At 36.2% G+C, this 14,708-nt stretch overlaps 2 protein-coding genes and 1 long non-coding RNA gene across 8 annotated transcripts; 1 reads left to right on the forward strand and 2 right to left on the reverse strand.

Moving 5' to 3' along the window:
* Positions 1-853: 853 nt before the first annotated feature.
* Positions 854-2,427, reverse strand: LOC113562527. The gene is made up of 3 exons (XR_003406953.1): positions 2,269-2,427; positions 1,745-1,923; positions 854-1,215 (listed from the first exon to the last, which is right to left on the reverse strand). It is a non-coding gene; the product is annotated as an uncharacterized LOC113562527 (long non-coding RNA).
* A 6,435-nt stretch (positions 2,428-8,862) lies between these two features.
* LOC105275971 (39S ribosomal protein L43, mitochondrial) lies at positions 8,863-9,984 on the forward strand. Of its 2 annotated transcripts, XM_011333224.3 has the most exons (5): positions 8,863-8,877; positions 8,960-9,115; positions 9,213-9,319; positions 9,400-9,605; positions 9,681-9,984. In XM_011333224.3, the coding sequence occupies exons 2-5, from the start codon at positions 8,979-8,981 to the stop codon at positions 9,822-9,824; spliced, it is 594 nt and encodes a 197-aa protein (XP_011331526.1). In that variant the 5' UTR covers positions 8,863-8,877; positions 8,960-8,978; the 3' UTR covers positions 9,825-9,984. The 2 variants fall into 2 exon arrangements, with proteins under 2 accessions (XP_011331526.1, XP_011331525.1); XM_011333223.3 differs by lacking the exon at positions 8,863-8,877 and having other exon boundaries at positions 8,889-9,115.
* LOC105275970 lies at positions 9,890-14,706 on the reverse strand. Of its 5 annotated transcripts, none has more exons than XM_011333219.2 (9): positions 14,688-14,706; positions 14,492-14,621; positions 12,222-12,582; positions 11,724-12,137; positions 11,565-11,618; positions 11,125-11,190; positions 10,830-10,989; positions 10,420-10,736; positions 9,890-10,327 (listed from the first exon to the last, which is right to left on the reverse strand). In XM_011333219.2, the coding sequence occupies exons 1-9, from the start codon at positions 14,689-14,691 to the stop codon at positions 10,178-10,180; spliced, it is 1,656 nt and encodes a 551-aa protein (XP_011331521.2). In that variant the 5' UTR covers positions 14,692-14,706; the 3' UTR covers positions 9,890-10,177. The 5 variants fall into 5 exon arrangements, with proteins under 5 accessions (XP_011331521.2, XP_011331523.2, XP_019886219.2 ...); XM_011333221.3 differs by lacking the exons at positions 14,492-14,621; positions 14,688-14,706 and adding exons at positions 13,739-13,806; positions 14,052-14,158; XM_020030660.2 differs by lacking the exon at positions 11,125-11,190.
* Positions 14,707-14,708: the final 2 nt, after the last annotated feature.

A 14,708-nucleotide genomic window follows, 5' to 3' on the forward strand; every position in this document is an offset into this window, starting at 1 on the left:
CAATCAGACGATATTCCCTCAATGTCGCTTCTCTTATATCTAGGACTCTAGTCGGCAGTACATCTGCTTTTCTGCTTCTATCTTTCCGTTAACTGTCAACTATCCGCGCGAGTTCTGATTGGCTTCTGCTTTTCTGCTTTCTGCTATTCTGCCAAGGTGTGAATTCACCCTAAGAAAAGTAAATTTTTTTTTATCCCACCAACCAAACCGCTCACAAAGAGTCCTGGAACTAAAAGGCGCATTTCGTCAGGACTCTCCGCCGGTTCCACGCTCCCGGCTAAAAAGGGTGATTTTGTACGATCTACGTCCCCCTGTGGGCCCCTGCCCCCAGGAGGTTCGGCCACCCCCTCCCCCCCAACGGACTGCGCTCGTCCAATAAAAATGCCGTGCATCCCTGTCGAGACCAGGCAGAATGCCCCACGGGTGGGTCATGCTGCCGAGTTGGTGAAACTAAAACCGCGCCCGAGGATGGAAGGGTAGGAGTACTCGCAGGGAGCGCCCTACGGAAGGGTAGGTGGCCCGCGGGTCAACGCCACCGTGGGGGGAGGGTAAGGAAGGAAGGAAGGGAGCCCGCGGGTCAGCACCGCCGCGGGGGGAGGGGAAGGGAGCCTATCCCTTCCGCGGGTCAGCGCTCCGCGGAAGGACGGTCCGCACACCGGGAGAGCCCGGCTTGCCGACGGGAACGCTCGTTGACTGTACGGCGGAGAGATCGGGAGCACCAAACCTGATTCACATTAATGGCAAATGTAAAATTGTAAACAATTTAATTTGGAATAATGGAAATTTTAATATAGTACTACATGAAGAAAGCAAATACACATAATCTTTACGTTGGAAACAAAATTAACAAATCTCTTTCTAAATAGATTAATATTAAAATTTCAACAGGAAAAATAGTACAATACGAGATTTATTATGGCACAATGAATTGTTCCATATATATTCTTTATGATTAAGATAGTAAAAGTGGAAAATGCGATCTGAATAATTTTAGTAGCGTTCATTGATCGGTAAATACATATTCTATATAATTTCACAATTTCACTTTTGTATCATCCCAGTGAGCATTGTGATATCAAAAAGAGCTCTTCAAGTAATCAAGTTTGAGAGTTGGACTTCTGACGATGCCATCTTGAAGATAACATAATGATGTCAATAAGCTAGCTCTCTAATGCGTCAATATTTGAGACAAAAAAGACATCACATAAATGACATCTAAAGGAATACAAGAATTTGATATCTTATAAATGTCAAGAAAATGTTAACATTAAGAATTGCTATTTACTAGTACTATTTATATGAAAAAAGATAAAATAACCATATATATGTATTACATATATAAAATGTTATTACACGTACATATAGAATATAATATTATTATAATATTATAAAATCATTTTAGAAATTACATTTTATTAATACAAAAATAATTTTTTTATAACATACAAAACTATAATTTCAAAAATAATAGAAAATATTGAATTGATGTATGTATACGACTCACATATATACATACAAAAAATGAACATGTTATATTAAAATTTTAATTAAACTTTTAATTTCATTTAAATACTTGCCATATTGCACGCACGTGAAAAATAAAATCATGACAATAATATAAAGACAATTTCAATATCACTTTTAAACATTTTTTAAACATTTACCGATAAACAAAATCAAATATTAGAGTCAAAATCAAATTTAAAAAAAATTAATTGATACAGTCAGTAATACAATCGCTTACTGAGCGACTAAGTAGATCCGTTACTTTTTCTCCACTATTTTTCTAAACATTTCATTTCTTCAATTCATGTCGTTTGGTATTTTGATTGATCCGATCTCCAGCATGCTGTAGCCAGATTTTAATAACTGTTTGGATAGAATGGGAAGAAATACTGTTTCCACTACCACTGATAATGACTTCTGTAAAAATACAATTAATAAAATTTTTTTAATAAAAAATTATTAATTAATAAAACTTATAAATTGTTCATTTTATGTATTTATTATTTTCTAAAAATATATTAAGAAATATCAGAATACAAATGTTTCCAAAAGAAATTAAAATTAATTCTTGAATGTTAAACGTATGTAGTGAATACTTAATGAACAAAATTAACTGGAAATAATATATAATAATAATAATAATAGTTATTGTAATAATTTGGAAAAATTGCAACAAAACTATGTTTACAACTGTTTTGCTATTTATGCTCAATGCAATTTTCATTATTATAAAAACATAATGACAAAAAATGATAACGTTACCTCTTGTTTCCTTCTTCCTAGTCTCTTGTAGTCAGGTTATGTTCCACTCAGTGAACTTTATTAACAATATTATAGGAAAAAATTAAAGCCGAGTGAGACCGAAAAATAGTGTCAAAGTTCTTTCTCTCTTTGAGAGTAATTCTCTCTCTATATATACAGGGTGTCCCGGGTTTTAACCGACAAACTGCGGGAGCATATTCTACTAGTGGAAATAAGAAAAAATTCTTATATCGAGTTTGCTTAGAAATGCTTTATTACAAAGTTATAAACCAATATTGAAAAGAAATATGAGATAAGTAACAACGGATTTTTTTACAAAAATAAAAATAAGCCGGTCATGAAGCATACCCATCCAAACATTACATCGAAATTCGTGTTGAAAGTTTCTTTGTCTGGTAGTATGTGGATTATTATGAGCCCATACATGGCTATTATGAGAATTGAATATGCCTCGTCTTGTAAAGGTCGCTTCATCTGTCCATAATATCATTGATGAGAAAAGATTGTCCCTTTCTACTGCATTCACATACCAGTTACAAAATTCGACTCGTTTCTGATAATCGATTGGAAGTAATTCTTGTACAGGTGTGTAATGATATGCGAATCTGTCATCAGCACGCAATGTTCTCCAAATAGTGTTTCGTGATATCTGCAGTTGAGCTGAAGCACGTCGAACACTTTGTGTAGGAGTATTATCAAAAAGATTTAAGATTCTTTCCGAGCGTCGTCGGTGTCTTAGAGCTGAACGAACATCATCATATTCATTCATAGGTCGAAATGAACCCAAATTACGTAATTGCAAATGGGTATTACTAAACACAGAACTATCTGGTACTCTCCTGTTAGGAAATCTACGTTGATACTCTCGTACGGCAGCTCGTGCATTTCCGTCACAGAATCCGTACATGAAATGAATATCGGTGTATTCATCATTTGAAAACACTTTTGGCATTCTGATAGTAATTGCTAGTTGACACGACGATTGAAATCTAACAGCTACTGTTGTGAAAGTAACAATCATACTGAATCGTTTCAACATAGTGAACATGAATACATGTGAATACACATAACATAACATCTTCGACCTTCCAAATTCTACACTATGTTCCGTTGTTACTTATCTCATATTTCTTTTCAATATTGGTTTATAACTTTGTAATAAAGCATTTCTAAACAAACTCGATATAAGAAGTTTTTCTTATTTCCACTAGTAGAATATGCTCCCGCAGTTTGTCGGTTAAAACCCGGGACACCCTGTATAGTAATTCTTTGTATTTTATAGATATTTCTGCGTGCAATGTAGCGCTATACACCTTTCGCCATATGAAAGTAAATGGTCGCAAATAGCCGCGCAAGGCACGATTGCACGGAAGGTATCATAAAGAGCTTTTTTGAAAGACATCTTATGAAAGGATAACTTATTGATATCGTTTTTAGAAGATGTTAATGAGGTCTACAAAAAGTCTTCTTAAAGAACTCATGCTCTCAATAATGCTCACTGGAATATAGCGTAACAAAAATTCTCGTAAAAAGAGCGATCGTATTCTACAAATTCAGTCTAATAAAAAGAATACAGGGCCTTTTAAAGTGTAGTAATAACAAAAACTTCATAAGCTATGCAATGATACAGAAATCAAACGTACATTATGATACGTACATTATAAGACGTAGTCGTAACATAGTACGGCCCGTCGGCCGTACGGCGAACTGGAGTCGGGAGTAGTGCCGCCAATTCGTCCCCGCGAGCCGCAACTCACCGAAGCGGTGGGGGTGACGCAGAGAACCACTGAGCAGTTCGGCCGCCTTCGGTTAGTACTTAGATTGCGTTCCGATATTCACTGCCAGTACTGAAAATCTATAGTGTATGTCACGTGAACTATAGATTTTCAGTACTGGCAGTGAATATCGGAACGCAGCCTTAGTAGACGAGAGCCAACATATATGTATAGTATATATTAACAATATAATATCATATTCGGCTGATTATATTAGGAGTGTGATTTAGTTTTGAGGGTTTTGCAACAGATGGCTGTAGTGTCAGTTTGTTCCAATAGCTGTTTCCGATAACTGTTGTTTCTTACAGTGTTGACATTATCCATGAAATTTAGTAGCATTATAGCAATAGATGCAATAACAGTCGTGTTTATATCATCGTAAAAATGCAACTTCCGAAACAGCATTTTCGACATGCGTTGCTTTTGTTTTTTAATCAAAAGAAAACTGCGGCTGACGGTTATAGAATTCTTGTGGAAACTTATGGTAATTCTGCCCCATCAATTAAGACGTGTGAATACTGGTTTAGACGCTTTAAAAGTGGTGATACTGATGTGAAGGACAAAGAACGTTCGGGACAACCAAGAAAGCTTGAAAATGCAGATTTGCAAGCATTATTGGACGAAAATCCAACACAATCCACTTCAGACTTGCCAGAGCATTAAATGTTGATCGTACAACAGTTACGAAACATTTACATGAAATGGGAAAAATTCAGAAAGAAGGGAAATGGGTTCGACATGAATTATCGGAAAGTGTCATTGCGAACCGGTTGAACATTTGCATTTCGTTGATCGCCAGGCAAAAAAAGAAGAGTTTTGTCTTGGATTGTTACTGGGGATGAAAAGTGGATCTATTTTGATAATCCCAAACGCAGAAAATCATGGGTGGATCCAGGCCAACCATCAACATCCACTCCGAGACGCAATATTCACGGTTGAAAAGTAATGCTCTGTATTTGGTGGGATAGTGTACTATGAGCTGTTAAATCCGCATGAGACTGTCACGGCTGATCGTTATCGACACCAATTGTACAAGTTGAAGCAAGCATTGGACCAAAAACGACCACCAATTGCGAGTAAACGACGGAAAGTGATTCTTCTTCGTGACAACGCTCGATCTCACGTTGCGTTATCAGTGAAACAAACACTATTAGAGCTTGAATGGGAAGTCTTACCGCACCCCGCGTATTCTCCAGACATTGCTCCATGCGATTATTATTTGTTCCGGTGGATGCAACACGCTTTAAAGGATACACACTTTCATAATTTCGAAGAAGTGCGAAAATTCGTCGACGAATGGATCAACTCAAAAGAAGAGTCATTTTCTCGTGGTGGAATCCATCTCTTGCCAGAAAGATGAGAAAAAGTTATAGAAAACGAAGGAAAATATTTTGATTAAGGTATTCATTAATTATCATATTTAAATACATGCGTTTTTGAGCAAAAAAACCCTCAAAACTAAATCACACCCCTAATATATAATCAATATACAGGGTGTTTCTAAAAGATCTGGTCAAACTTTAACCATAGATGCTACGTATCAAACAAAGCAAAATGTCCATATAAACATGGGTCCAGAAATGCTCCTCTTCTGAGATAACACAAGATAAAGTCACTTCATAGGCTTCTTTGGCTCAATTACTGTAGTAATGTTTTTTTTTGTTTCGTCGCGGAGAAAACCTGCGCCAGGTTCGATCCCGGCCTTGGGGGAGCGGGGGATATGGGGATTGTTACCACTCTAAAAATCCCGTCGTCGCCTGCCTCGAGCGAGTGGCGGAGGGACACCGGAATCTCTAACGAAAACGCCATGAAGTCCGTCCTCGCCTACGGGGAGTGACGCCTAGTTGCGCACAGAATAAATTGGACACAACAGGTTTAGTGAATCGGACACGAACCCAATCGGACACATTGTCAATTGGACACAGTGGTTGCCAATTACACACAGTAGGAAACGGACACAGTTGTTGCAATCGGACACAGTAGGAAATGGACACACGGGGGTTGCAATCGGACACAGTAGGAAACGGATACACGATGGTTGCAAACGGACACATGTTCCGTGACAGTTTCATTCTAATAAGGAAGAGTTAAAATTAGATGTAGAGTAAACATTGCTTTGTCTTGCAAAGTACATGCGTGGATACAGTGTGGATACTTTCCCAGTATAAACGTTCTTTAATATTATTAATTTTTTATACTAGGAAAGTATATGCTTGGGTGGAAGAGCACGAGGAGACGGGCTTCGCCCGTCACCTAGTACTCTTCCACATAAAAAAAATAACAAAACTTTGGGGTGACCAAAAGTACTGCGTGGAAGTTACAATGTAGAACTTTGCTTTGCGTGGAACCTCGCTTCATATACTCTCAGCATATGCTTTCTAAATTTATTAAATATTGCACGTATGCGCAAAGTAAGCATGGTAGCATCGCTACGCCATATAAAGAAATAGAAATAGAAAAGTCCTTACAAGTAACATTTCCAGGTTAGGAAAACTGTCACGGAACATGTGTCCGTTTCCTACTGTGTTCGTTTGCAACCATCGTGTGTCCGTTTCCTACTGTGTCCGATTGCAACCACCGTGTGTCCATTTCCTATTGTGTCCGATTGCAACCACTGTGTGTCCGTTTCCTACTGTGCGCAATTGGCACTGTGTCCGATTGGCACTGTGTCCGATTGACAATGTGTCCGATTGCCACTGTGTCCGATTAGCGTTGTGTACGATTATCACTGTGTCCGTTTCTTATTGTGTCCGATTGGGTCCGTGTCCGATTCACTAAATCTGTTGTGTCCGATTTATTCTGTGCGCAACTGGGCGTCACTCCCCGATTCTTAGAGTGGTAAAAATCCCCATATCCCCCGTTCCCCCAAGGCCGGGATCGAACCTGGCGCAGGTTTTCTCCGCGATGAAACAAAAAAAAACATTACTACAGTAATTGAGCCAAAGAAGCCTATGAAGTGACTTTATCTTGTGTTATCTCAGAAGGGGAGCATTTCTGGACCCATGTTTATATGGACATTTTGCTTTGTTTTGATACGTAACATCTGTGGTTAAAGTTTGACCAGACCTTTTAGAAACACCCTGTATATAGATTATATATAACACTGGTCAACACTGATTTTGTCACAAAAGGAATGCCAGGTCATTTCGATAGGATTTTTCCCGTAGATTACGAATCTGAAACTCAAAATGTTCCATCACGTCACGTTTTTGAGAAAACTGAGGTCAAATAGTTAAAACAACCTGTTTTTGGCACTTTTGAACCTCTGTCACAAAGGAACGGGACGTGATAGAATACTCTATGTGGGCTCAAATTAAAGCTTGAACTTTAAACTTTAATGTTATGAAACAAAAACCCATGTGACAATACTGTGAAGTCATGTAGCATAGGTTTTTTGACTGAGCGGTCAGGACGCGAGCCAATTTTGATCTCACGTTTAACAACAAAATAATCCAATAATACCAAAAGGTGAAAATGTGAACAAAACTTTTCTTTTGGAGATTTCTGGCATCGCTGATTCTAAACTTGGTATACAAAGTCAGAATAAAAAATGGCGAATTAATACAAAATAAGGGCAAAAAATTAAACATTTTGTCGAAATACTGTCATCTGTAAAGTACGGGATTGCATTATAAAACAGTTTCTCACTACTTGGAGTGCTTTATTAAGTCCCTTTGCTCCTCACTATTCCAAAGCCATCCGACGTAAGCTCGGTGATTGAGTAAACTCAGGCTGCATATCAAAAACCTGTGCTACACGACTTCACATTATTGTCACATGGTTTTTTGCTTCATAACATTAAAGTTTAAGATTCAAGTTTTAATTAGAGCCCACATAGAGTATTCTATCACGTCCCGTTCCTTTGTGACAGAGGTTTAAAAACTGCCAAAAACAGGTTTTTTTAACTATTTGACCTCATTTTTCTCAAAAACGTGACATGATGGAACATTTTGGGTTACAGATTCGTAATCTACGGGGAAAAAAATCCTATCGAAATGATCTGTCATTCCTTTTGTGACAAAATCAGTGTTGACCAGTGATATCGGAACGCAACCTAAGTACTAACCGAAGGCGGCCGAACCGCTCAGTGGTTCTCTGCGTCACCCCCACCGCTTCAGTGAGTTGCGGCCCGTGGGGACAAATTGGCGGCACTGGTCGGGAGCGCCCGACTAGGAAAGACTGGCTGCTCGGCGCGGCGCGGCTTATATACCCCCACTCGGTGGTCGTGGTGGGGGTGTGACGTCACGTCGGTGGCAGTGGCGTAGCGCCGCGGGGCGCGGAGCATTTCGCGTAAGGCTGAAGTCACATGGCACGTATTTTCTGCGTAACGCGTAACCGCGTAACCAATCAAATCTTTGCCTGCAGAAGCTGATATCCAAATGAAACAATGTGATTAGTTGCGCGTTACGCAGAAAATACGTGCCATGTGACTTCAGCCTTAGGCGGAGCAGTAGCGTAGCGTTATACTACAAAGATGTATTTTAGATAGAGTCCCTTAATTGATAAACCTCAATTCCGCCATTTTCGATCCCACTAGAAACTAGACCAATCAGGTGCGAATCCACGATGTTCATACTCTTACTTGAGGTTCTCTAGAGAAAAGTATTAAAAATGATGAGAATATTTCGAAGATTGTTTATTATTTTTTGGTAAAGGCTCAATTTCTTCAAAAACATTCATTAAATTAGTTTCCTAATATGGAACCTAACAAGTGGCATACCCTGCAATTGACATTTGTAGCGCTAAATAGATCGCATTCATAGAAAGAAGAAGCAAATTTAACTAGAAACCCTACGATTTTATTGGTTGCAAGAGAGAAAGAGGGAGTACAAAGGTGTGCTACTACAAAGAACGAACCTATTTCGTCGGCAAACATGATTTAACCTCTAAACCGTATTTTATTGTATTTTATTTAGCTTACTTGAGTGACGAGGTATGTCGAACAAACATTTGTTTCTTAAATCTGGATTTCCGCGAGCACCTCTTGGTCTCGGGATTGGACGTTATGTCTGTCAACTACAGAGAATAACGTTAAAGTTTTGTAAAAGCCATGGTACCAGTGGTGGCATGAGGTAATTCGTCTAACCGATATATTTACATGGACATGCTTTGTACGTTCAATAAAATAAATAAATGTTAAGATTTATTAACTATCCGATATTTTTACAGAGGCTTCATAGAGCACGACCTACTTGATTATGCAAAACAGAATCCAGGAGTGGTTGTGTATGTTAAACCAAGAAGGCACAGGCACCCAGTTATAGTCGCTGAATATTGTATGTTTGCATTCATCTAAGAAATATTCTATCATAGTTAAATTCAATCTTATCAATACTAATAATAATATCTCATCTAGTAAATGGCGGTAGATATTGGATGAATGTTTCTAATTATGATCGAGACGACATTATAAAATGGATGGAACTGGCACGCACACAGATCCACGACAGTCCTGCATTGAGATTGCGCAAATTATGGCACACAGAGTTTCCATCAATTCAAGGACCGTGGACACCCTTTACCTTCAAGGACCCAAAGATAAACTTGACAGAGTTTCCTAATGTAACTATGCTTTTTTCTCGACACGAGAGCTTTGTATTGAAAAAATTAATATATCTGTATTCTTGAAATTTGCAGAAAGAGCTTGGCTCGGCTGTTAAACTTCGCTGCACAGCCACGGAAAAACTCATCAAGTTATTTGAGGCTCAACAGCTGACGGAAAAAGAAGCAGATGATGTTATGGACACTCAGAAAGATGTGAAACACAGTAAGAAAGCGTAATTTCGAATATAATTCCGAGTAGTTCATTTTGAATTCATGTTGTATGTAAGTATATGGAGTTAAATAGGAAATATATATATTTTATTTGTATTCAAGCAGTGTACAATGAACAAGTGCTTTCATCATTATTAATGATCATTAAAAAAAAGAAAATACAAACGCATATTGTGTATATTTTTGTGTAGTAAACGACAAAGATCTTATATAAACTTTCTTTGAATTAACAGCTAAATTGACCACCATTAAAATATAAGTCTTAATCTATTATTTACATCTGACAAAGCAAACGGAACAAAAGAGAAAATTCGATCTTGATTACAATTTTGTAGATGTATAAAATATAAAAGATACATCTAGCACAATACGCATTTATCTTCATCTTTCTTCTTTCCGAAAGAGTTTACATTTTTACACGTCAAGGTATTTTGTGAGGTACTATTAGGCATTCGAGAAGCATTCGTATTCGTAGAAGCATGTATATATGGCTGTCTATAAGAACTGCCCTGAAAAGAAAAAATATATTCGTCATCAAACATTAATGATCTCACCGCGCTAATTAATTGTTTAATTGGTAATTATTAATATTTTTGCATACATAACCAACTGCTATTCCTTGTTGGCTGGTCAGGCTGGTTCTTCCTTGTTGGCTGTTCGGGATGATTCTTTCTTGTTGGCTGTTCGGGATGATTCTTCCTTGTTGGCTGCTCGGGTTGGTTCTTCCTTGATGGCTGCTCGGGTTGGTTCTTTCTTGTTGGGTAGTCGGGTTGGTTTTTCCTTGTTGGCTGTTCGGGATGATTCTTTCTTGTTGGCTAGTCGGGTTGGTTTTTCCTTGTTGGCTGTTTGGGATGAGTCTTTCTTGTTGGCTGGTCGGGTTGATTGGGTTGGTTACCGCGTTTGAATACTTAGAATATGCTGTAATAAATAATTGTAACATGCTATTATCCGCTTAAATTGTTAGTTTAATCTTGCTGTATATAAATATATACACAATTGCAAAGTACACACCTGGCGCGTTGAAGAAATATGCTGATTGGCTGATAGCGCTATTATTCTTTAAATTTGAATACGAAGAATATGTATTTAGAATTACAAAATCAGAAGCGACGTCATTACCAAGAGATGGACTAACACCTTCACTCAATGCTTTCGGGACATCTGGGAGGCTCTAGAAATTATTTGGACCAGACATTGATAAAAATATCTTTTAATGCTCTTGTACTATTAATAGTAGCAGAAATATATTGTGCAAAAGTAACTTATTTCATATAGCAATTTATAAATTCTTCAGTTATATAAGTACCATTGTTGGCATTAACTTCACAGTTGTAGGTTTAGAATCAGGTTGATTGTTCCAATTATCATTGCACTAAAATAAAATTACTTCTATAATACTCGATTAAAAATTTCTTCAATTTATATTTTTGTAACTTCTATTTTTATAAAGTTGATTTTTCAAACATGTTATTTTTATACCTATTGGTTGCATAAAAATTTCGATACTGTACAATATTTATGTTATATATGAAAAGGATGAAATCGTATACTGCACAACTGACATTATTTTTATTACATAATTATACATGCAGATCATTCTACAGGTTACTTTTACAGATTTAGATATACATACATACCATTTTATATATTTATATGATGTATAATATAAAAGTATTAATAATATAAAGAATACACAATAGAGTTATTCATTTTGAATTTGAATTAACTCTTTTTACAGTTGTTTACCTTTGGAAGTTTCGGTTGTTGTGCCGTTGTTGTAGCCAGTAAATTTTTATTCACCTGCAACAATGAAAAATCCTGGATGAATAAACATAACATTTACATTTTAACAATGAAGCCAAGAGGCATATATTTTTAAATAAATGTCTCATTTTGAAATATTACTTTATTATCGTTGTACTTAGGATTAAGTTTGCCCTTGCAGCACTGCGTGAAATGATTTATGTCACCGCAGCTCGTACACTTTGATCCCCAAGCAGGACACTTCCCCTGTGGATGATAACGGGCACATCTCCAACATGGTGGTCTTTTTGTATTATTAACAATTGTGGTTTTTCCATAAAATAGTTGTGACTTTTGCATGGAATTTTCTTGCTCTGTTCTATTCTCTTTAGTAACCTGTTTCATCTTCTCGATATTGATGTTATAATCATTGTACATTGCTATTATTTTCTGTAAGTCCAAATCTTTTGCGTCAAATAATTTTTTTCGAAGTATCTTGTCATGTGTATCAAGAATGATTTTGTCTCGTATAATGCTCTCTGTCATGTCGTTGAAATTACAGGTTTTGGCTTTCTCCTAAAAATAACGCAAATTTTAATATACACGCGAAACATAAAATGCTAAAGAAATATTTTTAAAATTATGAAAAATTGTAGACACCTTTAGCTTATTCACGTATTGTTCGAAAGTTTCATTTTGCTTCTTCGATATTGTAAAGAATTGATATCGTTCAACCACTTCCTTTTTTGGCGGATTAAAATATTCTTCGAGCTTTGCGATCAATATATCCATGTCATCTTTATCTTCTGGTTTATCAAACGAGATATTTTGTATCGCATCGATACCAACTTTTCCAATCCGATTTTTTAGGAAATTTGCACGGCTTTCATTGGGTTTATCCTTATACCCGGTTATTTTCATAAAAATAATAAAATCGTCTTTCCAACTTTGCCAATTATTGGCCATATCACCATCTGCTACCAAAGGGTCTGGAGCCCGTGCGTGTGCTTCCATGACACAGCTTGAAATGAAAAAAAAAAATCAATTTTGTTTTTAAAATATTATTCCTTTCGATTTTTATCTATTTTCAGATTTCTATTTACTTTCATAAAAACACAAATAATTCCTACTATATCATAAATATTTGAAATATTGAGTAAAATAAATTGCAAAAATAAGGTTTAGACATAAATTTCCAATAAAATATTCCAATATATATTCAGGATCAAGTGTTTATGATTTATAATTAAATTATTATATCAAACCAATGAGAGAGATAATATAATAAATATTGTACATAAAAATTCTATATAGATATAGTGACATACACACGTTTGTAAACACGTTCCAGATAGCACAGAGAGTTTAAAAAGAATTCATTTGTTTATCACAAATTCTTAGTTTATTTTCAAATGCAATTCTGAGTTTATTTTCAGATGCAAAAAGAATTCTTTTAATAAGTACCTTCCAATTTTTCTATTCTTTTTGCATCTGAAAATAGACCCAGAATTTGTGACTTACAAATGAATTCTTTTTGAACTCTAGCTGTGCTATCTGGGATGATTGGAGCTCCATTATCTTTCCTAAGATAAGATTAGCAATCTCTTAAAGCAAAATAACAAACACTCGCGTCATATATAGTTAAGTTGCTCTATATTTATTGTTAGAATTAACGAACTTTTAAAGGATGCATGCGTGCGTGTATGTTTTGTGTGCATAAAATATAATCTATTTTATTGTAATCAAAATTAATTGTACTTATTAGATATGCGAATTAACTCGATGCTTTTTTGAAGAACTTGAGTCTTTGTTAGAGAAAATATTAGAAAAAGATAACAATAGGGCGTTTCTTCATTTGCCATGTGTTTACTAGGACTATTACTTTTTCGAAGCTTCGAGAAAGACCTCGAAGGAACGAAGGAATCTTCGAAGGTACGAAGCTTCGAAGTTATCGAACTTCGATCAAAGTTAACAGGTCTATATATAGTGTTTACGCGCGTTACGAATTGCAGCCAAAGCTGCTGTACGTCGTACTGCTGTCGTGGCTACTTTGCTTACTGCTTCAGTACGAAATGCGTCTTGATTTGTAAATCTTAATTCATTAATTATTCATTAATAATGATTATTGCGAAGATCATAAAATGGTATAAGACTTTTTTTAGTTCAATTCTACTCACTCTTTATTAGCGTTGGCTAGATCCGAATACTCTGTACCCATTACTGAATTACGAATTATGTGAGATATCTATCATTCGTTAGGAAAATAATAAATTGATAAATGCATAAAATATTTAAACGATAATAAACGCATGTTTTTTTTAATAATTATTTTCTCCTAAACTTCATCACGCTATAAGCAATTTAAAATAATGCGTTGGATATGTAAAATTCACGATGATGCACTTGAATAAAATTCTGATCCACTATATGCGCATAAAGCTATAATATAAAATATTAAAATTAGAATTATTAAAATTAATATACATGTACCTGGTTGTTGAAATTATACAGTCTTGAAAACAAAAAGCTACCTTGCTTTGACCACTGTCTGAACAAAACTGCGCATAAAATGAAAACGCGATGATTCACTACCTCATTTCTTCAAGTCCCTAATGGCCCCTTATCACTGGTTGGATGGTAATTGTTGGCATACCATATCATTGATACAATCTATGTATGTGTGTGTGTGTGTGTGTGTGTGCAACGTCTGCACTCTCATCCAATCGGGGAGGGAGGGAATTCCCCGATAACGTAGGCCGTAGTCCTGTTAGCACTGCGAATGCTGCAAAACACATTCTATCCTTCTTTTTTTATTTGAAAGAAGAAAAAGAACAGAAAGTATTTTGTAGTATTCGCAGTTCTAACCGGATTAGAGCCAAAGCTGAGCATTCCTGCGTAGTCATTCCGTAATCAAGTCATATTTACAATACCTCTTCCGTTTTTCTTCGCCATATCGGAGAGATGTACACTTCATGCGAGCGAAGGCTAAAACTTTCTGCAGATTACTCTGGAGGATGACTTTTACAACACGTCCGCAACACTTTCTCTCCTTCTTTCTATCTAAAAGAAGAAAAAGGATAGAAAATACTTTGATGCACTTGAAACGTCAACTGCATCACAGCTTACCCATGTATTTTCTCTTATGTT

The sequence above is a fragment of the Ooceraea biroi genome, chromosome 9 (assembly GCF_003672135.1).
Source record: "Ooceraea biroi isolate clonal line C1 chromosome 9, Obir_v5.4, whole genome shotgun sequence".
NCBI classification, from domain to species: domain Eukaryota; kingdom Metazoa; phylum Arthropoda; class Insecta; order Hymenoptera; family Formicidae; genus Ooceraea; species Ooceraea biroi.

Coding starts and splice junctions, on each gene's coding strand:
- LOC105275971 (XM_011333224.3), top strand. CDS start 8,979: ATGTCGAACAAACATTTGTTTCTTAAATCTGGATTTCCGCGAGCACCT. Junction 9,116..9,212: donor GGTACCAGTGGTGGCATGAG/GTAATTCGTCTA, acceptor ATATTTTTACAG/AGGCTTCATAGAGCACGACC. Junction 9,606..9,680: donor ACTTGACAGAGTTTCCTAAT/GTAACTATGCTT, acceptor TGAAATTTGCAG/AAAGAGCTTGGCTCGGCTGT.
- LOC105275970 (XM_011333219.2), bottom strand. Junction 12,583..14,491: donor GGCGAAGAAAAACGGAAGAG/GTATTGTAAATA, acceptor TTTCATTTCAAG/CTGTGTCATGGAAGCACACG. Junction 10,737..10,829: donor ATATTTCTTCAACGCGCCAG/GTGTGTACTTTG, acceptor TATTTATTACAG/CATATTCTAAGTATTCAAAC.